The 24623-nt window shown below is 64.5% G+C and overlaps 1 protein-coding gene and 1 long non-coding RNA gene across 20 annotated transcripts in view; one reads left to right on the top strand and one right to left on the bottom strand.

The window, feature by feature from the left end:
• Positions 1-343: 343 nt before the first annotated feature.
• LOC129052346 (uncharacterized) lies at positions 344-9506 on the bottom strand. Of its 8 annotated transcripts, none has more exons than XR_010137212.1 (5): positions 9227-9506; positions 6887-6986; positions 6649-6779; positions 6248-6350; positions 344-6146 (listed from the first exon to the last, which is right to left on the bottom strand). It is a non-coding gene; the product is annotated as an uncharacterized LOC129052346 (long non-coding RNA). The 8 variants fall into 8 exon arrangements; XR_010137216.1 differs by lacking the exon at positions 9227-9506 and adding an exon at positions 8273-8363; XR_010137215.1 differs by having other exon boundaries at positions 344-6350.
• Positions 5009-24623, top strand: part of SAMD11 (sterile alpha motif domain containing 11) — a 22172-nt gene continuing 2557 nt past the window's right edge. For 2 of the 12 annotated variants that reach the window (XM_063716252.1, XM_063716247.1), the window contains exons 1-9: positions 5009-5139; positions 7206-8570; positions 9611-9726; positions 13792-13973; positions 14675-14725; positions 18512-18636; positions 21656-21745; positions 21891-22028; positions 23716-23878. In XM_063716252.1, coding sequence (XP_063572322.1) covers positions 8054-8570; positions 9611-9726; positions 13792-13973; positions 14675-14725; positions 18512-18636; positions 21656-21745; positions 21891-22028; positions 23716-23878 — 1382 coding nt within the window. In that variant the 5' untranslated portion in view covers positions 5009-5139; positions 7206-8053. Of the gene's footprint in view, positions 5140-7158; positions 8571-9432; positions 9478-9610; positions 9727-13791; positions 13974-14674; positions 14726-18511; positions 18637-21655; positions 21746-21887; positions 22029-23715; positions 23879-24623 lie in introns of those variants that run through there. The other 10 variants (XM_063716251.1, XM_063716240.1, XM_063716250.1 and 7 more) reach the window with 9 other exon arrangements.

The following is a 24623-nucleotide window of genomic DNA, read 5'->3' as shown; positions in this document are numbered from 1 at the left end:
AGCCCCACCTTTCTGGCTTCCAGAGTTGCCAGCTCCAGCAGCAGCCTCCAGGCCTGAGCAGGCTCTGGGGCTCCCACACCTGGGAGGCCAGGGTGGGGGTGACAAAGGGCCCCAGGCGACGGCTGAGAGCCGGCCCTGAGCCGACCCGGGCGGGCAGCAGGCCCTGGCAGCATGAGCGATGGCAGGCCCAGCGATAAGAAACTAATAATTTATGCTTCCAGCTCCCGGGGCCGGCGCCGAGGGAAGGCTGGGCCACAGCCTCCCCCGCACTGAGCGGCCGCAGTCCTTTATTGCACGAATTATTAACGACCAGAGAATGAATGACTCTGTAATCAGATCAGGCTGCCAGCACTTTTCATTGCGTTTATTTGTATAAATTCTGAAGTCGGGGTCTGCCCTAAGCTCAGCAAGCCAGCCTCATGCTGGCTGGGCGCCCAGGCCCCCACCCAGACGGAGCACCCGTCCCTCACCCTGCCCATGGGTTCCAGAGGACAGAGGGCTCGGGAAGGGGTGCAGGGAACTGCTCTGAGCCAGAAGCCGAGTTCATGGGCACCCAAAGCAGCCCTGGGCCAGGGTCAGAGCTCTGTCCTTGAACCTGCCTCAGGGAAGATTCCCAACTGTTCTGAGCCAGGGGCACCCAGGGCTTGGGAGCTGAAGGGGGGGTGGGTCTGAGACCAGGAGAAGGCTCCCCAGCCCTGAGGGAACCCTCATCACCCCCCTGCTCTCCTCGATCCAGGAACCGTCCCAGGGTTGCTCCAGGCCTCCTGGCTCTCCCGCTTCCATCCCGTAGGCTTCCCGGGAGCCCCAGGCTGGTCTCCCACCTGCCCCCTCCCTTTCTGGTCTTGCCTGGGCTGGGCCCAGGGGCTCTGGCTGTGGGTTTTCTGTGCAGCACCTCGCAGTGAGCCTGACGCTGGTCCTCTCCTGAGCCCCCGTTTAATCTTATTGACCTCTCGTTACCCTACAGCGCATAAATTCAGATTTGGAGATCTTATGTTCCATCATAAATTGGGCTGGCAGACTTCCGATCAACAAGATAAAGCTGTCTTCCGTGAGGCGGGTGTTTTATTAATCTTGGTCCCAGTGCTGCAGGTGTGGGCTGGGGAGTGCAGGAAGGAGGGGCCTCTGCTTGGGACCCTTCCTCCCTGGGCGAGGGGCTGAGTCCCTCCTGCTGCCCGGGCTGGGCCCCAGGTACCTGGCGAACAAAGGGACCCTGGAATTGCCACCTTTCCCCTGCACCTTGGGCTCTGAAGATGATTTCAGCCAATCCCTGCTGCCCAGCCTCGCCCACTCGCTTCTGGGGCCATCCCCGGGGTCACACAGGGCTGTGCAGCATGGCGGTCCTGTTCTCATTCAGCCACCTGCACGGCCACCTCAGTGTGATTCCTCAGCAGCCACACAGAAGACAGATGGTCCATAAGAGACTCAGAAACAGAGAAGCCTCACGCCAGGTCCACAGAGGCACCCACGCCCGCCAAAAGGATGCCACGCACTCACCCTGCCCTCTGGGGAGCACAGTGGGAGTCCAGGACACCGCCTTGGATGGGGTGATGCTCCGTCTGTGACCTCAGAAAGTCAGTCTGGAGCTGGACTTGACATGGGAAACAGAATAAAACTGCCTGTCCACCTAAGCTTGCCGCCCTGAAAATCCCTGACATGACACAGAACTCAGTACTGACAGAGGGCCTGCTGCCCCCAGTGACCCGGCCGGTGGGGTCTCAACCCACCCACTTCTTCTGGAGCAGCCGGTCACAGCTGTGGTCCTGCTGGGGCACACGGGGATGAGATCCTAAAATACATACCAACTGCACAGTGGAACCCTGCATATCCCATTTAGGTACAAGTTTCATTACCCGAACAAACATGGGGAGGGACCCCAGAACAGCTCACGCGTGGGTACCCTCCGCTGTGTTAGCGTCCCGGCCCTCACACGGCGCCCAGGCCTCGTGGGGGCAAGGCCTTGTGCAGACATGGTAGGATCTGCGTGTGCACTGGGGCCTGTGCCTGGGCTGCTGCTCCCCGGCCACCAGCGTCAGGATCTCTAGGACCCCCATGAGTGGTCAGTGGAGCAGAGATGACACAGACGCCAGCGACGTGGGTCATTCTCCACCTGGGATGTGGGACCCCAGAGACCACTCCATGGGTCTGTATCTGCCTCTTCGTGCAGGAGCAGGTGTGACCCCTGCCTGCCCCAGCCATGAGGCTCTGTTACAGGGGACCTCTGTGGCACCCTGTGCTGCAGGCAAGGCCTTAGGACAGACACCACGCCACTGAGCGTGAGACTGTCTCCTGAGACTGACCTTCCCTTGCACTGGGCAACGTCTGCTGAAGACAAGGACGTCTTCGCTGGGCCAGGCCTGGAGTTCTCCCACGTTGTGAGCTTTCCTCTCTCTGATGAAGAGGATACCTGTGGTCAGACTCCTACAGAGCACCAGGGACAGGAAGGCAGGCAGCAGGGCTGCCCAGGGCTAGGAGGCTGAGCTGCCCTGGGCGAGCCCCGGAGCCCACCTGGAGCTGTACCCAGTCTGGCTGTGAGCAGGGCCCACCCTCCCCTGGACACAGTGGAAGACCCCCTGCGTGTGGTCTTCACTAACTGACCACCTATCTCGTGCCAGACTTGTGGGATTGCTGGTGAATTAACAAAAGCCCTGTTCTCAGGGGACTCCCATCCCAGCACATACACCGTCACATCTGGGGTCCAGCCTGGACCCCCCCACCCCATGCAGTTGGAGAGGGTCTCAGAACCGGGTCTGAGAATAGCGACTTCCAGCCACCGCACCCTGCCCCTCCCCAGCTGGCCTGGGCTCCAGCTCCTTGCACCTGAAGCTGTCTGTGCAGGGCCCCTGGCTGGTGCCCCTCTCCTCTGAAGCCTGGCATCCTCATTGGGCCTGTTATGCGGGTTCTGGTCTCTCTGTGCCCACAGACCCGCCAAGCTCACCAGCTAGTCAATGTGCAGCCAGCACAGCAAGAGCCCGACCCGCTGGGGCCCTCAGAACAAGCGGCGTGGCCCGAGGCCTTCACACAGCATCTGTGCTGAGAGTGAGCTGATGTGGACGGCGGCACCGTGGCCATGGCAGAGGCACCATTCCTCCACCCTCACTCACGTAGGGATCTGCTCTTCTCTCGCACTGGGCCCTGCTGGCACATTCCAGATGGGGGGGACAGGGACTGGAGCCCAAGGCCTGCGTGCTGGGCCCTGGCTCTGCACTCGGCTCCCAGAGTCTCCGACCCAGTGTCAGAGAGGGTGCCGCAACAGTGCTTCGGGGGCTCCTGCCATGAGCGCTGAGGACCACCTAGGCCCACGTCCACCCAGCAGGTGGCAGCTGCATCCTCTGGTCCCCTCCACAACCCGGGCCAGGTCCAGGCTGCAGGCCGCAGTGTTGGCAGGGGGAGGAGAAGGTGAAATTGGCTGAGCCCATCCATTGGGACAGACCCTCCCGCTCCTTGGGGTTCTGGAGAACTCTATTCTTTCCCTTTGCTTAGCCTCAAGGTGCCGGGGCCTCTGGCTGCTGCACCATTTACAGAGGAATTGTCTGGGATGTGCCGGTCCTAGCACTCTCTCTCTCACTGGTGTGCGTGTCAGCACACAAGTGACATGGCAGGTGAGGACCATGGCACCGCCCCTGCGATCTGGCAGTCAGAGCCCACCTGTGTGTCTGCAGGAGCATCCCTGATTACACACCACGGGAGAGCAGGGAAGGGTCCCCTGGGCCCCACCCCTTTGTTCTTTCAATGGTAAAGGTTCAGGTCGGTGGACAGACTGGACTTGGAAACACCTTCTTGTGTCCTTGAAACGATGTGGTGCACAGCCAGCTCACAGCACCCAAAGGCGCGGGCAAGTTGCAGTGCGGCAGCCCCTCCTGTCTGACCAGGAGCAGGTGCGTTCCTGAGGTCCTGGCCACTTCTGCAGGAGCATCTGAGGGAGCCCAGCTGATTTACCATGACCCCTGACCTCCCGGGTTAGCCTTTCCGTCCAGCAGCACCAGGACTGGACCCTGGCACTGGACAGGCCACCTTGGCTGAGGATCATGTGTGCCTGGGTCTGTGCGGTGCTGCTGCCCGCAGGCCCTGGGTCTGTGTTGCGCGCAGGCCTTGGAAAGCAGTGCACATCCTGTCTGCACCGGTGTCTGTGGTGAAGCCATCTTTGTCCATGTGGCCATGGGAGGGTCTGTCTGTGCTGTGTGTGTGTCGTGCACGAGTCGGGAGCTGCTGCGCCACACACAGGCACGCAGGGTGTGGGCACACCTGTGCTTCTGAGCACGTGTGCCCTTGCCGGTGGCCAGGCACACACACAGCTGTGCATCCTTGGCCCGAGATCAGCTGTGCCACACCTGCAGGCTGCAGGATCTTTTCTGTATATCTCCCTCCACCACCAGAAGCAAGCTCAGGACTGAGGCTGACAGGCCGGCCTGAGCGCTGCTCACCTGCCCCTCCTGGCTGCACCTGTGGCCCTGGACTCGGCTTCCCCATCTCTCTCCTCCCCACGCCACCTCTGGGTCATCTCCGGCTGGGGCTGTACCACATCTGGACTCAATAAATGGTTGATTGATTGATGAGGGGATGGATGAGAAGGGCTTTAAGAGAAGTGCTGGGGAGCCTGGGCAGGCACTCCCGGATGGCGGAGGCGGCGTGCGGGCTGGGGCAGCAGCCCCTGGCGCCCCAACACTCCCAGGACGTCTGGGGTCACCGTCTGCTCCATGGCAGCCCCAGGGTTATTTATGACCTCCTCCCTCTGGTGGCGGGAGGCAGCGGCTCCAGCCTCAGCCCAGCGGCGGAGGGGCCCCAGCAGGGGGACCCGGAGCAGCGACAGAGGCACCAAGGCCCAGGCAGGCAGGGCTCGGTGGGCCGGAGGAGGAGCGGTGGAATCCACACCGCCAGGTCCCTGCCTCGCTCAGGATGATTCCAGCGCCAAAACTCCGTTCCTCTGGCCTCTGCCGCCAGCCTGAGGAGTGCAGGGGAGAGTGGGGCCCAGGTGTCCCAGACCAAGACAGGTGTGTGAGTGGACATGGGACACAGGTGTGCGAGTGGAGGACACGGGACAGGTGTGAGCAAGTGGACACATCACAGATGTGCGAGCAGACACAAGACATGGGACACAGATGCGCAAGGAAACAAGGGACAGGTGTAAGCCAGTGGACATAGGTGAGTGGACACATCACACACGTGTGTGAGCAAACGCGGGACACGGGACACAGGTGTGTGAGTGAACACGGGACAGATGTGAACCAGTGGACAGGAGACATGGGTGTGAGCGAGTGGACACGGAACACAGATGTGCAAGTGGACACGAGATATAGGTGTGCGAGTGGACACAGAACAGGTGTGAACATGGACACAGACACAGGTGTGTGTGAGTGGACAGGACCAAGGAAGGGGCACAACCCCGCGGAAAAGGGTGATGCTGGGGGTGAGGAGCCTGGTCCAGTGGGAAAGTGGCCTCCGAACAGGTGCCTGCTTCTCAGGAAGACAAGGAGGTGGTGGGGAAGGCCTCCTCACCCAGCCCCTGGAGGGGCCTCCAGAACATCAGGGAGTGGACGGTGAAGATAGAGGGGTGCCTCCAGCTTTGGACCCAGTCAGGGTCTTTTCCGGAAGACACCATGGTCCTCCAGAGACAGGTGGAGCCAGATTGTGGGCTGGAAGTTAGGCTGGGGGGCCCGGGTAGGCCCCCACACCCAGCCAGAAACCCAGGGCCAGCCCCATGCCCCTCCTTAACCACACTGTGGGCCTGAGCGTGGTGAGACGCTGGTGAACAGGGAAGGGCTCTTGGAAGGGAAAGGAGGCCCCTCCACTGGCCCAGGTCAGAGGAGAGGCCTGGCCCAAGGGCCTCAGACCCAGAGAGGCGCTGCCATGCAGACCTGTGCCTCCCCAGCCTCCCTCCCCAAGTCACTGTGTGAGCATCAGGGAGTCAGGTGCAGGTGAACCTAGAACGAGGGTCAGGTGCAGGTGAACCTAGTAGCCCGCACACGGGCAGTACAGTGAAGGCTGCAGCCAGACAGTGGGCACTCAGGGCCAGTCCACATGGCCTCCAGCTGGCCCCAGGAGTGGACTTTCCACATGGCATCAGACCTGGGAGAAGACACAGACTTCAGGGGAGGAAGGCACAGGAACTCGCTGGCAGCCACACCTGGGGTCAGGGATGTGCTGGTGTCCTGGATGCAGACAGGTTGATAGGGCCAAGGGTGGCCACATAAGGAAGGATCACCCACACTCACACCCACACTCCCACCTGGTCCCTCAGACCCCAACAGACCAAGGAGCCCCACAGAACGGGGCCAGGATAGCTGGGGAGGCTTCTGGGCATGTTCCTTGTCTGAGCAGAGCACCGCTGGCCCAGACCTCACTCCGCGGGTTGGCTGTGGGACCAGCAGAAGCCTCTGGTGAGATTAAGGTGAGGGAGCCCAGCGTGGTCACCCAGGGTCAGGTTTATGCTCAAAGAGGCTGGTCTGGCAGGAGGTGGTGGTGGGCTGTTCCCTCCCAAAAGAAGGCACCTGTGCAAACAGGCCTGTGGCCCACTCACCCCTGGACCTCGTCAGGGAGATGCCCACAGGGACATGCCAGCTGCATCTCGGGGGCAGGGGCTGGGGTCAGAACAGGAGGCCCCTTTCTAGTGGATGCAACACAGCACAGCAGGGCAGGACAAGGCTGTCTCACCTGCTGTTACCAACGCCCCCAGGTTGTGTTTCTCTTCGGAACCCTCCAGATGCAATGCTGATCTGGGCAGGCAGGGAGGTGTGGGGTGACAGGAAGCTCACCAGGAACCAGGGACTGGGGCCCAGCCTGACCTGTCAGAAGGCACCAAGGTGGACGTGGTGTGGCCGGTCCTGCTTCACTAGCCTTGCTCCTAGTGGGAGGGCGTGCACCCTGCCAACCCGCTGTCTTCCACCCTCACCCTGACTCGGATCCACACCACCTTCCTGCTGGGAGGTGCGGGGTGACACGAAGCTCTTGCCCCACACCACGGCCCTGGCGCGGTCCTGGCGTGAGACATCCTGCATTTGAAACAGCTGTGTGACTTCAGGAGAGTTACTTGACCTTTCTGTCTCCGCGTCATCTGCAGAGGACTAAAAAGGAACTCAGTGGCTCGGGCGAACTCACTCCTGTGAAGTGCATAGGAAGGGGCACGAATGGGCGGGGAGGCGCTGCCCTGTTATTCACAGAACACTTTGCCCAGGCAACACACTACAAACCCACAACCTCGCTCCCTGCAGGTGCACTGGGACCACCCACGCCCTCCAGGACACCAACGCCCACCATCAGATTCGCCGTGCAAAGTCCCAGAGCCGCCGGCGCACGCTCACACCCCGGCGAGCAGCCCCCAGCTCCCTCCCTCCGAGAGGAGCCCGGTCCGCGACCAGCCCAGCCCATCCCCGTCCCGCGCGGAGTCCCGGATTCCAGCCGCTCGCAGTGACTCGGTACTCGGGATAGTGTCGGGGGCCGCAGCCGTGTCCCGCTGCCGCCGCCGGATGCCCCGAGTCGGCCGTCACGCACCCCCCGCGGGAGCCCGCACCGCCCGCCGCGCCGGGGCCGTTTAAATGGGCCAAGTTGTGGCGGCGGCGGCGGCGGCGGAGTCTCCCAAGTCCCCGCCGGGCGGGCGCGCGCCAGTGGACGCGGGTGCACGACTGACGCGGCCCGGGCGGCGGGGCGGGGGCTTGGGACCCCCGGGAGGGGCGGGGACTCCGCGACTCCTCGCCGGCGGGTGGGTCGGCGAGCCGGGCGTGGGACTGCCCCGGGCGCGGGCGCTGGTGGCCGGGGGGCGCGGGACTCCAGACGCCCCGCGGAGCCCCAGGGCCCCGGAACTGCGGCGCTCGGCGAGTTGATCGGGGATCGATAGCGGCTCCATGTCTCGGGCCGCCGAGGCCCCGCCGGCCGGCTGGGCAGTCCGGGGAGGCCTGGCGGGCGGCGCGGAGGCGGCGGCTGCGGGCGCCGGGGCGCAGTAGCGGACGGGGGTGGGCGCGCGGCCAGGCGCCTCCCCGGCCCCCGCGACCCAACTCCAGCCCGGGCCGGAATAAGTTGCTGCCGCCGGCGGAGAGCGGGGCTGCGGAGCCACCGGGGCGCCATGCCGGCGGTCAAGAAGGAGTTCCCGGGCCGCGAGGACCTGGCCCTGGCTCTGGCCACGTTCCACCCGACCCTGGCCGCGCTGCCGCTGCCGCCGCTGCCGGGCTACCTGGCGCCACTGCCCGCGGCGGCCGCCCTCCCCCCGGCCGCCTCGCTGCCCGCCTCGGCCGGCGGCTACGAGGCTCTGCTGGCCCCGCCGCTCCGCCCCCCGCGCGCCTACCTCAGCCTGCACGAGGCCGCCCCGCACCTCCACCTGCCCAGGGACCCGCTGGCCCTCGAGCGCTTCTCGGCCACCGCGGCCGCGGCCCCGGATTTCCAGCCGCTGTTGGACAACGGCGAGCCGTGCATCGAGGTGGAGTGCGGCGCCAACCGCGCGCTGCTCTACGTGCGCAAACTCTGCCAGGGCAGCAAGGGCCCGTCCATCCGCCACCGCGGCGAGTGGCTCACGCCCAACGAGTTCCAGTTCGTCAGCGGCCGCGAGACGGCCAAGGACTGGAAGCGCAGCATCCGCCACAAAGGTGCCGCCGCCCCTCCCTTCGCTGCCGGGACCCGCGGGCCCCGACCCCACCCCAACCCGACTCTTGACACCCGTGGGGGCGCGGGCCGCCGCCGTCCCTCCCTTCGCTTCCCGGGCACCCGCGGGCCCCGACCCCACCCCCTACCCGACTCGGACACCCGGGAGCCTCCGGCTCGGCCGAGGGGGCGCTGCTGCTCCAGGGCTGTGCGGGGACACCCCCGCCGCGCGCGGGGGCCTCGGTGGACACGGGCAGATCGCCCCTCGCTGCACCTCCCCCCAGCTTGGGCCACAGCGCTTGGGGCTCGCGGGCCGCTCCCTCCGCTCGGAAGGTCTCTGCGAGGCTCCTGGGCCTTAAGGCCCGAAGGAAGTTTACGGGAACTCGAGAGAGCGGGCAGGAGGCGGGTTGGGAGGGCGCGGAGCCCCGGGTTCGGGGGCGAGTGGAGGGGCGCACGTGTGGCCGGGTGCGAGCGCGCGGCGGGGGAGGCTGCGGGGCGGGGCGGGGGCGCGCGCGGAGCCCGAGCGGCGGCGCCAGGTCACGCAACCTGTTTTGGCGCCTGCGGGCGCCTGGCCCCAAGAGTGCGACGCGGGGGCGCCTGAGCCGGGACACAGGGGGCGAGGTGAGCGCCAGGCGCCGCGGGGAGTTAAAAAGTTCGGGACCTGAGCGGTGCGTGGCTCCGCGGTGGCCGCCTCTTCCTGCCGCGCAGGCCGAGGGTCCCGACGGCGCCGCTCACCACCGCTCCGGGACTCAGCCTTTCTGGGCCCGGCCTGCGGTTCCCTCGGGGCCGGGGAGAGGGTGGAGCGCGGGAGGAGGGGCGCGGGGTGGGGACGCCCAGGCCCTTCGTCGGGGGAGGGTGCTCCACCCGGGCTGGAGTTGCAGAGCCCAGCAGATTCCTGCGGCGTTCGCGAGGGTGGGGCGGGAAGCGGGCTGGGAAGTCGGGCCGAGGTGGGTGTGGGGGGTCGGGGTGTATTTCGCCCACGAGCCGGGAAGGGGGTGCTGGCCCTGCCGCCGACTGCGCCCAGAAGCGTGCCGCTCCCTCACAGGGTCTGCCTCGGCTCTGCTCGCAGGGAAAAGTCTGAAGACGCTTATGTCCAAGGGGATCCTGCAGGTGCATCCTCCGATCTGCGACTGCCCGGGCTGCCGAATATCCTCCCCGGTGGTGAGATGCGGGGCTCGGTTGGGGCTGGGAGTTACTCTCCCCTGCGGAGCTTGTCCCTGCGGTTTTCAGGATCCAGAGTCCTAACCTCACCCTTGCGGGTGTGCTGGAGGAAGCCTCCGAGGGGCAGGGGGAAGCGGCTTTACCTCGTGCTCTCCCAGCCCTTGTACCTGGACAGGGGGAGGAGTCTTCGGGCACCCGAGCCCCCTCCCCGTGTGGAGACAGGGGGGCCGCGCTTGTCTTAGAGCCTCCCCTTGGGTGCCTTGGAGCTGCTTCTCCTCGAGTCTTGGGTCAGGGTCTTCTCCCGGAGAGGAGTAATTCAACGTGGGCCTGGCACTGTGCCCTGTCACCGCTTGGGGGTCACCCTGTTCTCTGGCCCAGCTGGTGAGGTGTGATTCTGGGTACGACAGCATTTTGGGGAGCTACAGGCTTGGGTGTGAGTGACTTGTGTCTCTGGGTGCTGAAGGCCAGAGGGTGCAAGGACCTGGACGTCGAAGTGTGTCCTAGGGACACAGAGGCTAGCCAGCGGCAGAATCTTTGCAGTGTGGGCCTTTGGTGTCCAGGGAACTGGAGTTGGAGGCCGGTTCAAGGCCCCAACCCAGGGTAGACAGCTATGGACACTCTCACTGAGGGAGCAGGCAGGAGAGACGGGGATGCTGGGAGCTGCCTTCTGCTCAGGGAGGCACCTGCACCCCCCACCCAGTCTCCAGCCCCCTAGTTGGGCAGCGAGGGTTAGAGGATTGATCTGAAAAGGAAGAGTGCTTGTTGGAAAGGACCAATTTGGAGCCCATTAGGGCCCTGGCTGCTGGGGGTGGGGGCTGCAATTCCTGACACACTCAGGAGCCCCTTCTTCCAGGAAGGCGTAGGAGAGGCAGAGGTGCAAAATGGGCCTGAGGGGCCCGGGTGCACCTCCCCTTGCCTGCTTTGGGCCTGAAGTAGGATGGGGGAGGGGATGCCCAGGGGCCTGTGAGCCATGAGTGCTGTGGGGAGTGAGGGGAGCTGGGAGGCTGCAGACACACCTGTGAAGACGGCTGGTCCCTCAGACACACAGCATGTTGGGTAGGGGAAGGGGACACAGCTGCACCTCACCCATGTGCCCACCTGACACACAATCCGACACGGACCTGCACGCACAGGCAGGCAGCTCACAGAGTTCCCAGGCAGGTGTGCAGACAGCCCGCAGCCCCCTGCCTGCTGTCACAGACCTACCCGGGGCAAGAGGCCCAGTTCCCTCCTTTCAAGCAGCTGGTGCTGGAGAGGGCTCCTCTGGGCAGCCCGCTACCTAGCCTTGGGTCTCTGTTTGGATGGGAGCGGCCCCCTTGAGGGCTCCCCTAGGAGAGGGGAGCAGGCAGCCTGAGCCCAGCGTCAGTCTCTTCTGACATTGCTTCCATGGGCACGTCCTCCCCAACCCGCAGCCACAGCCAGGAGATGCCCCACGACCTGGGTCTCCCAGGTCCCTGCCCTGCGTAAGGGACGGCTCAGATCCAGGCCTGCCTCTGCCAGTCCCTCCCAGGCCTGCCCCACACCCTTCCCCTAGGAAGCAACTCCAGGGGCCCCTTCTTTCCAGCCCACATGTTTCTTACTCAGAGGTTGTGTCTCTCCTAAACCCCATGCCAGGTCCACAGGTGTGTGCACCTCATGGTCACTAATACTCCAGGACAGAATATGAGTGTGTATGTGCCTTGGAGACCTGCACAGGGGCCCTGCAGGCCAAGCACCTCCCAAGAGGAGGTACTGTCAGGAGCTGAGTTTTCAGATCTGTGTGCTGTGGCCGAGGTCTCTAGCGTGGAGGAGGTGTGTTCTGTCCTTGAGCAGGGTGCGTGACAGGGAAGCTGTCCTGGTCCTCAGCACCCCCATCAGCCACCCCAGACCTGCCCTCCAGGTGCCTTGGGGTGTGGCTGGGGTGCCGGTGTGTCCCCACGCCCGACTCTGTGCATCGCGGGGCTGAGGCTGGCATACAGCCTGGGCTCCATTCCCAGCCAGCCGGCCCTGGCCTCCTTCCAAGGGGCACTCTTCTGGTCCTTGCTTCCCTCTCTTCCCCATCCCACAGACGACAAGCAGAGAGAAAAGCATTGTGTCTTCTTCTCAAAAGAAGGGAGGTGGGAGGCCGGGTATGGTGGCTCATGCCTGTAATCCCAGCACTTTGGTAGGCCGAGGCGGGCGGATCACAAAGTCAGGAGATCAAGACCATCCTGGCTAACATGGTGAAACTCCTCTCTACTAAAAATACAAAAGATTAGCCGGGCGTGGTGGTGGGCGCCTGTAGTCCCAGCTACTCGGGAGGGTGAGGCAGGAGAATGGTGTGAACCCGGGAGGTGGAGCTTGCAGTGAGCCAAGATTGCGCCACCACACTCCAGCCTGGGCGACAGAGTGAGACTCCGTCTCAAAAAAAAATAAAATAAAATAAAAAAGAAGGGAGGTGGGAGAGGAGAGGCTGTCAGAGCCTCTAAGCCCTGGTGCTTGGGCTGCAGAAGGGCAGAGCTAAGCGGGACTTCCCAGCAGAGCACACTCCGGATAGGCTGTAGCTGTTGAAGGGACCCCGAGCTCCAGCAGACACACGGAGGCCTGGGCACAGACAGGCATCGCACCTACGGCCTTGGCCGCACTCTGTGGTCATTGGTGTTGGGGACAGCCCAGGGCCAGGGCAGGGTCTTAGCAGGGGCCTCGGACCCCAGGCCCCACCCCCTGCCCAGCAGTGCTGTGTTTTCCCACTGAGCTGTCGTGGAGAGAACAGAGGGGACCCAGCGCAAGCCCAGTGGCCGGTGAGGGGAGACGTGGCTCTGGGACGGGGGCCTCCACCTGGGTGGGGGGATGCTCCAGCTTCCAGACCCTTGGGGAGGGGGCACTGCCCAAACTGAGCTGGCGCTGGGGCTGTGCATTTGAAGGTGATGGTGGTTCTAGGTCTGAGGAGGACACCCTCCTAACAGCCTCATCTCCAAGCTCCGGGCTGTGTTTTGGCAATGGGAAGGAGGAAGTCCGAGGAGACCCTGGTGACTGAATGGAGGAGGGAGTTAGTTAGACGCTCTCAAGGGCTCTGCCACCTTCCGGAGCCAGCGGCCCATTACTACATTTAAAAAAGCCTCCCACCCACTGGAAAATAATCAATAACTTTCCTTTTTCCCTGGGGGTGGCGGGACCTAAAAACACTGGAGGAGTCCAGAAGTACCTGGGGCTGGGCCGGCGCTGGTGTGCTGTGCAGGGTGCTGCGGGCACGTCTGCCGCGCGTGTGCGTGAGCTCGGGGCTCGGCTGTGCTCTGCAGGGACCACAGCAGGCATGTCTGTGCTCCCACCCGAGACACCCACAGCTCCACACACTCGTTCCGTGGGTGCAAGGGAGACGGAAGAAAGAAGCCCTGTGAGAAATGCAGGGCAGGGTTTGCCGAACAGAGGACCTGGGCTGGTGCGGGCTCCTCGTCTGGTGACCTGTGAGCCCGGGACCTGCAGTCTGCGAGGGTTCAGCTCAGACAGTTGCCGGTTGCCTTGCACCAGGCTGCAGCAGCCCCTGAGCTGGGCTGTGCGTGGCGCTGATGAAATAGAAAAGGGCATTCGCTTGTCAACGTTGGCATCGGTGGCGGGTGTGGTGGGGCAGAAGGGTCCCAAAATATGGGTGGGATTGGCAGGCAGATACACGGAGGTCACGTGTGCACTTGAGTGCACGTCCACTAGAACCAGCCCCAGGCTACAAGCAGATCCCAGGAGACACGCGGGGGCCCTAAGAAGGGAGCTGGGAGTGAGGGGCACACAAGCCCGGGACGGAGGCCTGTCGCACGTGGGGTGGCCCCGACCCAGGCCCTGGAGTTGGCCAAGACCCTCCAGCATCCTCAAGGGCTGGGCCAACCAGGCTGGTGTGGGGTGGAGCAGGGGAGGGCTGAGCCAGTGGGCGTCGTCTGTAGGGGGATGCCCAACTGAGGCCCCGTCTCGCAGCCCTCGTCTGGGTCTCTGGCCAGCTGTGGCTCCTGCTGGCCCCAGGCCCATCCCAGAGGCAGGTAGAGGGAGGATGGTTGCTCTGAGGGCACCTCCGCCATGCTTGGGGCTGGGCCTCACCTTCCTCTCCTCCCGCCCCACCAGAACCGGGGGCGGCTGGCAGACAAGAGGACAGTCGCCCTGCCTGCCGCCCGGAGCCTGAAGAAGGAGCGAACTCCCAGCTTCTCTGCCAGCGACGGTGACAGCGACGGGAGTGGCCCCACCTGTGGGCGGCGGCCAGGCTTGAAGCAGGAGGATGGTCCGCACATCCGTATCATGAAGAGAAGGTACTTGGACCAGGGCCGGACAGGAAGGCGCGAGGCTCAGATGGGGCTGCAGCTTCAGGCCTTCAGCTGCTCAGATGAGGGTGTCCACACCGGCCTGCCACACCTTCCCTCAGATGCTGGTCTTTTTGGGGTCCTGTGTGGGTCGCAGGCAGGAACTGTTTCCTCATCTGCTCCCCGTCTGGCATCCCCTCCCACCTCTGCTCTGTAGCACTCACTGGCAGGAGGCAGGTTGGCAGCGGTTGGGACCCAGAGGTCTGCACCTTCCTGAGCCGATGCTCCAGCTACCCTTGCTGACCGGGTCCCAGTCTGGCCGGAGCAGCTCCAGCAACAAGGAGCTCCATTCAGGCTCATGACTGGCTGTGCAGAAGCAGCCTCGGCCCCCACCTGCTGTACAACACGAGGGCTCCTCTGAGTGCACGGCAACAAGCCAGAGGGAGAAGGGGCCTTGGTTCTGTTCTTCTTGACACGTGTCTGCTGAGGCCAGGAGCTGGCTTTGGCCCATGGGCCTGTCCTAGTAGGAGACCCCAGCACGTTGAGCCAGTAGTAGGTGGTGCTGGGCACGGCAGCCACCCTCATTCACTGCCCAGGGCTGTGGCCCAGCAGGGTGCTGACCCGAGACAGGTCTGCACACGCCCTGCTGTCCTGAGGCTGGAGTCAGGGGCCTCCAGAGCAACCTGGACCTTCTGCTTCCCTTTCTGCAGAGTCCACACCCACTGGGACGTGAACATCTCTTTCCGAGAGACGTCCTGCAGGTAGGAGCCGTGCTGTGCGTGCATAAGAGGGGGCCGTGACTCCCCTCCCTCCCTCCCACCCCTGCCTGTGCCCTGCTGTCTGCTGTCCGCTGTCTCAGCGTGAGCTGTTGCTGTGATGCTGGCTGAGCGTCTGCCAGGTTTGACGTGTGCTGCCAGGTTGTCCCCCAGCCCAGGAGGCAGACAGTGTTGCACCCAGTTGGGACTGAGAGACCCCAGACCCAGTCAGATGCAGCTCTCGGCAGCAGCTCAGGTGTGAGTTCTGGGCAGCCCGGCCCTGGAGTTAGAGTGCACTTTCTCCCATGTGAGACTGGCCATTTGAGCCCAAAATGAGGCTGTCACCTCCCCCTTCCCACCCTGCTAGAGACCCACCGGGAGGTGAGAATGCTGACGTGTGATTGGGGCCTTGAAGGATGTGTAGGAGCTCACTAAGGCGAGGGGATGTCTGCAGAGTGGAGGAACAGGGAAGGGCATGTAGGAGGGAGGAGGAGTGAACCTGGCAGCTCTGGCTCAGTTGGATGCTGAAGGGTCTTGGATGCTGGGCCTGTGGGCACCGTCCTCTAGGCAGGAGCCACCGAAAGTTCTTGAGCAGGGCAATGACCAGGTGTATGTTTGGAGAAGGTCCCTCTGGAGGCCCTCCTGGCAGACAGGGGATTGGATTCAGGCTGTGGAAGCAGGACGGTAGGGGGTGTGATTCCAGGATGTGGGAAGGAGATAAAAATGAAGAGCTCCGGGGAAGAGGTTGAGGGAGTTGGGGGACCCGAGTTCCTGGCTCCAGGGGGAAGCGGGTGGTCAGTCTGTGAACAGAGCCCAGCTGTGGACTCTGTCAATGGAGTCAGGTCTCACCCTGTGGCTTCCAGGGCAGCAAGGCAGGAAGGAGGCGTCCGCCGCAAGGCCAGCTTCCTGGGGCCACAGCCATGAGGGCCCGGGGGACCTGCGTGTCCTGGCTCCATGCCAGATGTGTTATTATTTATGTCTCTGAGAATGTCTGGATCTCAGAGCCGAATTACAATAAAAACATCTTTAAACTTATTTCCACCTCATTTTGGGGTTGCCAGCTCAACTGATCATTTTTATGAACTGTCATGAACATTGATGACATTTTATGAGCCTTTTACTTGGGACACTACAGAATAAATTTGTCAGGGAGGCCTGTAGGGAAACCCAGCCGCGGTCCCCCCGACCCCGCTCCAGTAACTGCTCCTCCTGCCTGCAGCCCCCTCCTCCATCCGCCTGGCCTCAGGAATGCAGCGTCCCTCAGCAGCACTGACGGCGGGCAGCCTGGGGTGCCCTAGGAAGAGGCCAGGTCTTCCATCCTGCACAGGCCCTAGAAGGGGCTAGGATGAGTTTCTGAATCTCCCAAGGGCGAGATTTTGGTCAGAGGGGAGGGCGTGCTGGGGTCCCCGAAGGAGAAGGCGCAGCATGCCTGAGTGGACTGAAGCCTCCGCCTGTTGACCCTGGTGTCCAGTCAGAGCGGGTGGTGGTCCCTGAGCCCAGCGGCCACACGGGCTCCCAGGCCATGTCTGTGTTTCTTTTGGCCTGTCCCTGGGTCCTTCTACCTCTTCAGGCTCCCACAGAACACACTGCCAGGCCACCTCCATCTGTGTGTTCATTTGCTCCCGTCCATTGGTCTCCACCCATCTGTCCGTCTGTCCTTCCATCCCCTTCGCCCTGTCTGGCTGGCTCTGCAGTGACCACCTGCCTTTTGGAGCCAGCGGAGCCCCAGGCCGTCCTCCTCTGCCTCAGGAACCCGGGGTGGCAGATGCTCCTCGAGCCATTGTTTGCAGGCGGGGGCTCGGCCCCTCTCTCCTGGGCCCCTGAGCTGGTGGGAAAATGGGCAAGGGTTGGACTGTGTGGTCATCACTGAGGGGCGGTGGCGGGAGGCCCCTGCGGGGGGATCTGGGGTCACACCTGCCAGGCTCTGGCCTCCCCCTCCCCCTCTCCTTCCTGCGCCTCCTGCCCCAGCCCTGACTGCTTCTCCCAGCTTCCCCACCTCCTGACCTGCGGCCCGGCCCCACCACAGACCCTCAGGGGCTTCGTCCCTTGTGCGAAGCAGGGTGCAGAGGGCATTCTCTGGTTCGAGGACCATGCGCTGATGTGCCCGGGCCAGGTTCCTGCTTCTCCACTCTGGGACGTCCAGGGCATGTTTCTTTACATAAAACTGGCATAACTGGCTCACTGAGTGGCCAAGTGACCAGAACAGGTTTTCAGGGGCCGGGCCAGGCCAGGCTGTGTCAGAACCTCAGGAGCAAACTCCAAGGCAGACACCAGGGGCGGGGAGGGCAGGTGGCACCCTGTTCCCCACCAGGTGCCGCTGCCCAGCCACAGCCCCTCCACCCAGCTGTCAGGCCCTCCCTCACTTTCCTTCTGGGCGCCAGGCTCAGGGCTCACAGCCAGCCCCCAACCTCTAGAGTCTCCGGGAAGCTAGTTCTTCTCCTGCAGGCATCCCGGGGACACCAGAGGGGGAACCCCTGGGGAGAACTCCATGGCAGCTGTGGCTGCTGCCAGGGCAGCCCTCAACCCCCACCCCATGCTGAGGCCAGCAGTCCTCTCCTGACACCCCCGCATCGATTAGGATCATGGAAGGGATGAGACTCGCTGCCGATTAATCCCATAAAGTACTTACTCCCACCCAGCTGCCCTCCTGTGTGCCTGGGGGGGCTTCCTTTCCCACTGGGAGCTGGTGGGGGTGGGGGAGAACCGTCATCTAGGTCTCCTGGAAGGTTTAGAGCCCAGCCTGGGAGTCTTTGGTGCTGAAACAGATCTGCTTAGGGGCAGCCCTGGATTAGCCCAGCTCCAGCCAGCCCAGGTCAGGGGAGCCGGGGACTATTTAACGAGGTTTAGGGTTGGCTCCCAGGTCACTGCGCAGAGGCTCCACCAGCATCAGTGCAGCCAGGAGGCTGCTGCGTTACAGGTAGGCAGGGGCTGTGCTGCAGGAGGGCTGCTCAGGGAGGGGCGCCTGGACCCTGAGCCCCTTCTCTGCTGACCTGGGGAGAGGCTCACGGAACCGGGAAGGGGTGGAGGACTGTGTTCCACATAGTTCCTCCCATTGCTCTCTGGGACTCCGTGGATGTGGGATTCGGCTGAATTAGCAAGAAGAGGAGAAACGAAGGAAGAAAAGAGTTAAATGCATGTTGATTCCAAGCCCCCACCTGCCGGGGGGACAGCGGGAGGTTGGAGCACACAGCCCTGGTGCCTGGTGCGAGCTGCATGTGTCTGCCAGTGCTGTGTGTGCGTGGGGCGCATCTCATCAGCTGCAGGACTGTGGTCTGGGCCTCAGTTTCCTCGTGTGCAGAAATCGGGGGTCAGGGGATGGTTGCAAGTTTTCGCCGAAATTCCTGTCCAAGGGGCGGGCAGCTCACATGTGGCGCGTTCTCTCCTGGGGCCTGTCCTGCAGGACTGCCCCTAAGCAGATCAGCCTCTTCCCGGGCCGGGTCCCTCTGCCCGGTGGGCCCCTCGACCCCCTTTGAGGCAGGGAGTGAGGTAACTGTGCGATTCCCTGTGGAGGGTGTGAAGGCAGAGCCGGCCGGCTGCTCCACACAGACCCTCCCTGGAGCAGCCATGGGGTCCCAGGTCCCAGTGCCAGGTTCTGTGTCGCTTTGACTTGGGTGCTCCGTGGGTGTGCACACAGTGGCGTCACGGGCCACATGCCGAGGCGTGGGCACAGCAACGCGGCACTCAGAGGTCATCCCCACGCTCACACGCAGAGCTAGGCACTCCCTGTGTCCAGGCTGGGCTCCAGCCTTGCAGCTGCCCACGGGGTCAGCTTTTCCCGGTCTCGTTCTGCAGCCAGGACGGCAACCTTCCCACCCTCATATCCAGCGTCCATCGCAGCCGCCACCTCGTTATGCCCGAGCATCAGAGCCGCTGTGAATTCCAGAGAGGCAGCCTGGAGATTGGCCTGCGACCCGCCGGTGAGGAGCACGGGGGGCCTGAGGGCGGGGTCGGGGCTGTGGGGCCAGAGGACAGTGGCGTCTCCACTCAGCACCAGCAGCCTTGGCAGGCAGCCAGAAAGGCAGGAGGAGCGGCCTGTCCCCCGGGGCTGCATGTGATGGTAATTGTGTTAATCCCAGCCAGCGGGGCAGACAGGAGGCAGAGGCGGTGGCTCCGCTGTGGCTGCCGCTGGGGTGGGCTTGGAGTAGCCGGGGCCCTGCCACCCCCTTTTCACAGGGCAGACGTAGGCGTGGCCTCAGAGGTTCAGAAATGCACACTCTGGAGGAACGCACTCACTCCCACAGCGCACGCCTGACTGGTCCTGCCTCCTAGGGCTCCTGGACGGAAGGGGTCCCCGGTCCCGCCTTCTAGGGCTCAGGGAGGGAAGGGGTTCCCGGTCCCACATTCTAGAGTTCCGGGAAGGATGGGGTTCCGGGAGGGAAGGAATCTGGCGCCTGAGGGAGATGCTGCTGCCTGGTCACAGTTGTGGGGGGACAGGGGGGCCCTGGCACAGGACCTCAGAGGGAGGGGGCAGCTTGGGGACCCAGGCCTCCCTCGGAGGGCACTGCTGTAGAGAGGGGCACAGAGCCTCAGCCCCAGGGCAGGCCGTGAAAGGAGAGGGGGGTGCCCCAGACGCCCTGTGGACCCTGGGCAGGGGTGTTCCCAGCAGGGCCTGCATCTCTTGGGAAGGTGGGGTGGGGGAGGCCCACCCCCATCTGTGTCCCCCATCCACGGCCCCCATCCGCGTCCTCGTGCGCCTGGGAAGGCCCTTGTGGGGCTGGGTGGGGGCAGCTTCCGATGCCGCGTTGGAGACAGCTGAGAGGCGGTTGATAAAATCTAATTGCCCCATCGATCCAGCAGAGCTGAGGGAGCCCCACAATGATTGAGATATTCTGAGCCAGCAGGCCCTCCCCTGTGCCTTCACACAGGGAGACCTCCTCAGGTACACGCGTGTGCGTGTGCAGGCATGTGTGTGTCTGGGGTCCTGTGGGGTGCACGTGATGGGGGCTGCCCGGCAGCTCTCACCCATGGTGTCAGGACGTGTTCGTGCACTTTGGGCTCACAGGCTCTACAGGGCCTCGCATGGCCTGTGACCCGTGTCCAGGTCTCCCATATGCGCTCCGTGTCAGGGTCTGGCCTGCTCCCCGGAGCTTCCTCTTGGAGGAGGCATTCACCCTGGGGGGCGTTCACCTCTTCTCCCTTCCTGTGACCCCAGGAACCACACATCCATCCTATTCCCAGCCCGGGCCCTCCCGCTGAGCTGCACCTCCCTGGGCCCTGGGCTGTGAGGACTCAGAGCAGGTCCTGCATCTGCCTCTGTGAGACCCCTGGGGTCCATGAGTGAGGAGTGAGCATGGCCTCATCAGCCTTCCTGCAGTTTCGTTGCAGGCCCCCTTCCACATGCCCCTCCAACCCAGTCACCTCCCCCAGGCTATGAGGAGGCCTTAGCCCCCCACAGAACGGAGAGTGTAGTTTCCACCGTGTAAAATGGAAAACTGATTGCCAGGAGGTGAGATGCTTTGCTAACCCTGAGAGCATGTCCATGGTGGGCCAGGCGGCAGGTGTGGAAAAGAGCCAGGTTCCCCCAGCCTTGGCCCACCCCCTCCCAGCCCACTGAGCTCTGGCACGGGAAGCTGTGGGGGAGACGATGGCTCCTCAGGGGCCTGAGCAGTGGTGCCTGGATCCGTGTGTGGCCAGGTGCTCCCCGCCACCCGCCGGGCCCAGCCACCCGATCTGTCACTGAGATGGGGACCCTGGACCAGGCCGTGGGACTGACCCTCTCTCTGGGGCCTGGCCTGGCCTGACAGCAGCCGGGCCAGGATCAATAAGTTATTAGCACCGCTCTGTCAGCTGTAATGTGGGATTGATCGGTGTGGCCGCCACACTTCCCCAGCCTGATAAAAATGACAGATTAAGGGAATAAGAAAAAGGAATTAGGCCTGGAGCTGACGGCAGGGCTTGTTGGGGGAACGGGCTTGGGAGCCCCACTGCCTAGGCCTCATGGAGGTCTTGGGTCACAGGGGGGTGGCCTCTCACCCCACCCAGCTAGAGGCCTCAGGAGGATGGGGAGGGGCCAGAGTCGGAGGCACTGGCTGGCCCAGGAGACCCCCAGGGCGTGGAGTCAGGGGCTTCGGAGGAGCTTGGGGTGGGTCGGAGATGGGTACATGGATGGTGTGGTCTGGAATGGGTGTGGTTGGCAGGACCCAAGGGAGGACCTCAGGAGAGTGGGCTGGGCCTGGCCTGAGCCTCCCCTCTGCCACCTGCTGGGCTGTGTTTGGGTCTAGGGCTGGGCTGGCCTCGTGGCTGAGGAGGTGGGTGAGGCTACTGGGAGGTGCACCCCAGAAGCCCAGAGCCTGGCTGGGCTGGCGGACAAGGGCGTGACAGCCACGCCAGGGTGCTAGCTCAGGCAGGACTGGGCCAGAGAGGAGGACTTGGGCCTTCTGGGGACAGGGATGGGTATGACCAGGTAGGAGGCCTGGGAGTGGAGGCGCCTCGAGGCGGCCTGGGGGGCCCACAGCCCAGTGACTCACAGAGCAGGAAGAGGTCAGGTGTGAGGTCCTTCCCGACTTGTCTCACCCCATGCTGGCATGTGACCCTGCACAGCCCGCCCTCACCCCTGTCCAGGAGGGGAAAGTGGTGCCTGGTCAAACCAAAAGCTTTTTATTCTCCTCCAGGGGGATGAGAGGGGGGCTCGTTAACTTGCACAAAAGGCTAGGCTGGCGGGTGGGGCAGCTGGGTGCCTGCTGTGGATCTCTTCTGCACACACGCACCAGCACCAGGGCCAGTGTCAGAGCTCCCCTGTACCCCTGTCCCGCCACAGCCAGGCGTGATGTCCTCTGCGCTGAAGGCTGGGGCTGCCAGGGCTGGACAAAGCCTGTACTCACCAGGACCAAGGGCCCCCTGAGAGATGGTGGGTGCGGTCCAGGCTGAGCTGGAGCAGGGGCTGGGTCCCCCTTCCATTCCTTGAGATGCAGGTGGGCACTCACTACCCTCCCGCAGGTGAGCTGTTGGGCAAGAGGCTGGGCTGCTCCCCCCATATCAGCAGTGACTGCTCTTCAGAGAAGAGGGCACGAAGCGAATCCCCTCAAGGTAGGAGCGTGGCTGGGACCAGGGACAGGTCACCAGGGGAGGGGGCCGTCCCTGAGGGTCCCCTGGACCTCGAGCAGGCGCTCTAGAGGGGCGTGGTCCTCGGCAGTGCCTGGAGAAACCTCTCACCCCGGGTCCTCCCCAGCAGAGGCGCTGCTGCTGCCGCCAGAGCTGGGTCCCAGCATGGCCCCGGAGGACCACTACCGCCGGCTTGTGTCAGCACTGAGCGAGGCCAGCACCTTTGAGGACCCTCAGCGCCTCTACCACCTGGGCCTCCCCAGCCACGGTGAGGACCCACCCTGGCATGATCCCCCCTCATCACCTCCACACCCACATGTGCTCGGCCATTCCTGTTGCTGAGGTTCTGATGACACCAAGGCCAGGCTGGATGCAGGTCCCTGGAGGACCCCCTCTGCCACACGTCCTGCCCCATGCCCCCTGGGGCGGGCCACACCTCCATTTCCCCCAGGTCCCCAGGGTCATGACTAACTCACATTTTATATATAGAGAAATGGAGTCTGGGGTGGACCCAGGTCAGGGTAGGCAGTGGGCGTTTCAGCAGCACCCCCTGAGGAGAGCAAGCTCCTGGACCCTGTGGTCTGTGAGTCGTCTCTGCAGCCAGGGGACGCTGACCTGCCAGACGCCTGCCCCAGAAGCCTGGGGAGGGGCAGTGAGCAGAAAGGCCGGGCTGGGTGCAGTGGGCACTTGGCCACCAGGACTCCCCAGGTGCTGAAAAGACCCCAGCTGGAGGGGCTGCCCCTTCCCCCGGGTCGGCCCTGACCTTGTCCATCCCACCTCAGGACGTTCTCCAGGGTCACTGCGGGATGCACTCGGACCCCCTGCCCGCTGCACTCAGCCTCCCAGGCCCTAACCGCCCACCTGGCAGGGGAGCTCGGCTTTTCGGGCTAGAGGTGGGTGGGGGCGCCGGGAAAGGAGGCAGGATTCCTCACACCAGGCACCGTCCCCCAGGGCACCTCAGGCACCAAGAGCCTGAATAATTCACCAAATGTTAATAATTTAAAAATCCTCCTTTTTAATTGCTTTCCCTGCTCTGCCTGGGGCCGCTCTGCTGGCCGCGCGGGGGAGGGGGCGCCGGCCGCCGGGGAGCACGCTGTCAATCAGGCCGCGCCGCCGCCCCCGCCCCCGCCCCGCCGCGGAGCCGGCTGTAAATAACCCCGGCCGGGAGCGCGGGGGCGCTGGGCCCCGCTGGGATCGATGCGGGCGGCCGCGCTGGCTGGGCTCTGCGGGCTGGCACCCGGCCGGGGGCGGGACCCACCTCCGCTTTCGGGTAATTAATTTATAAACAGAGGCGGCGGTGGAGCTGGCGGAGCTCGCACAGTGGGGGCTGCGGGGACTCGGGAGCCCCGGGCCTGGGCGGGAGGGAGAGGCCGAGAGACCTGGGACGCGGCGCCTTAGACGCGGGCGCTGCGTGCGCCTTGGGGCGAGTGTGGCCACGCGGGACAGTGACCCTGCGCAGCCGGGACTGGGCGACCCCTGTGCTAGTGTGGCGTGCGTGCACGGGCGTTGCCTCGCCTTTGTGACAAGCTTTGGCCAGCCGCGTCTACTATGGGGACCTCAGATTTTCTTGCCTCCCACCGAGGAGGGGGTCCCCTGGGCGGTCAGCCCCTGGCTGGATCTCCGGGACTCTCTCGCTGCCCCGCAGGCGCTGTGGCCTCGGGACCTCTGCACAGCCCCCTCCCCGCAAGGCTCAGCCGCCTCTCAGGCCAGAGGCCTCCAGGCACGCGGCTCCCCTTCGGGGAAGAGCTTTTCCCGACACTTCCCCGCCCAGCATCTTGTCTGCCGTCTCGGCCCTGTGGCCGCCCATCCTCCTGCCCCGTGCCCGAGACCAGCCCAGGGGCCGAACAGGGCCGAGTGGCGTGGTTAGTTCTCCACCTCAGTGTTCTACGCCAGGACGCGGGCTGGGGAGGGGGAGCGCATAGCCGGGGGGGTCACTGCTGTTGTCCCCCATCCAGATCTCCTGAGGGTCCGGCAGGAGGTGGCAGCTGCAGCTCTGAGGGGCCCCAGTGGCCTGGAAGCCCACCTGCCCTCCTCCACGGCAGGTCAGCGTCGGAAGCAGGGCCTGGCTCAGCACCGGGAGGGCGCCGCCCCAGCTGCCGCCCCGTCCTTCTCGGAGAGGTACTGGGGTGGCTGCCGTTCTCTGCTTGTTTCTGGGGTGCGGCCCACACCCCCACGCTCTCAGCCACCAGCACGCGCCCCGAGTGTGCCAAGCACTGTGTTCCGGTCTAGGTTCGGGTCCGGGCAGAGCGTTTCGGGGGTGACACCGATCTGGGCTGCAGTGTTGAGGGCGCCCCTGGGGTGCGTGAGGGAGGCTGAGGCCGATCAGGGGGTTCCCTGGAGGAGAAGCCAGAGAAGGGGAGAGCTCCAAATCTTAAACTCCAAATCTGGAACCCCGGGGTCAGTCGGGAGGGGTCGGCCAGAGGACTCAGAGCTGGAGGCGGAGGGGGTCCTGGCTGGCGCTCAAATTTAGACGTCGGCGCCGGATCTGTTCCCGGCACAGACAAGGCCTCCGGCACAGACCCGGGTTTCCGGGTCCAGGAGACGGGGCGGGGCGGGGCGGGGCGGGGGGCCTGGAGAAGGGAGGGGCCGCCTGAAGACCGAGTCCCCGCCCGGCCGCTGAGCCCGGCATCTGCAGCTGCCTCCACCGCCGCCCGGATTGCGGCTAATGACGCCCCCGCTTCCCCCGCCGCTCGGGTCCGCAGGGGAGGGGAGCAGGCGGGGCCGGCGCCCAGCGCAGTAATTACCGCTGCAGCCGCCGCCGCCCGCCGGGTCAGCGCCTCCGCGCCGCCGCCGAGATTAATTGGCGCCGCCGGCGGGGGCGGGGATGGCGCGCGACCTGGGGCCGTAACGAGCTGCGCATCGA

The sequence above is a fragment of the Pongo abelii genome, chromosome 1, assembly GCF_028885655.2.
Source record: "Pongo abelii isolate AG06213 chromosome 1, NHGRI_mPonAbe1-v2.0_pri, whole genome shotgun sequence".
Lineage (NCBI taxonomy): Eukaryota > Metazoa > Chordata > Mammalia > Primates > Hominidae > Pongo > Pongo abelii.
This window is presented reverse-complemented; position numbering and strand designations above follow the sequence as displayed.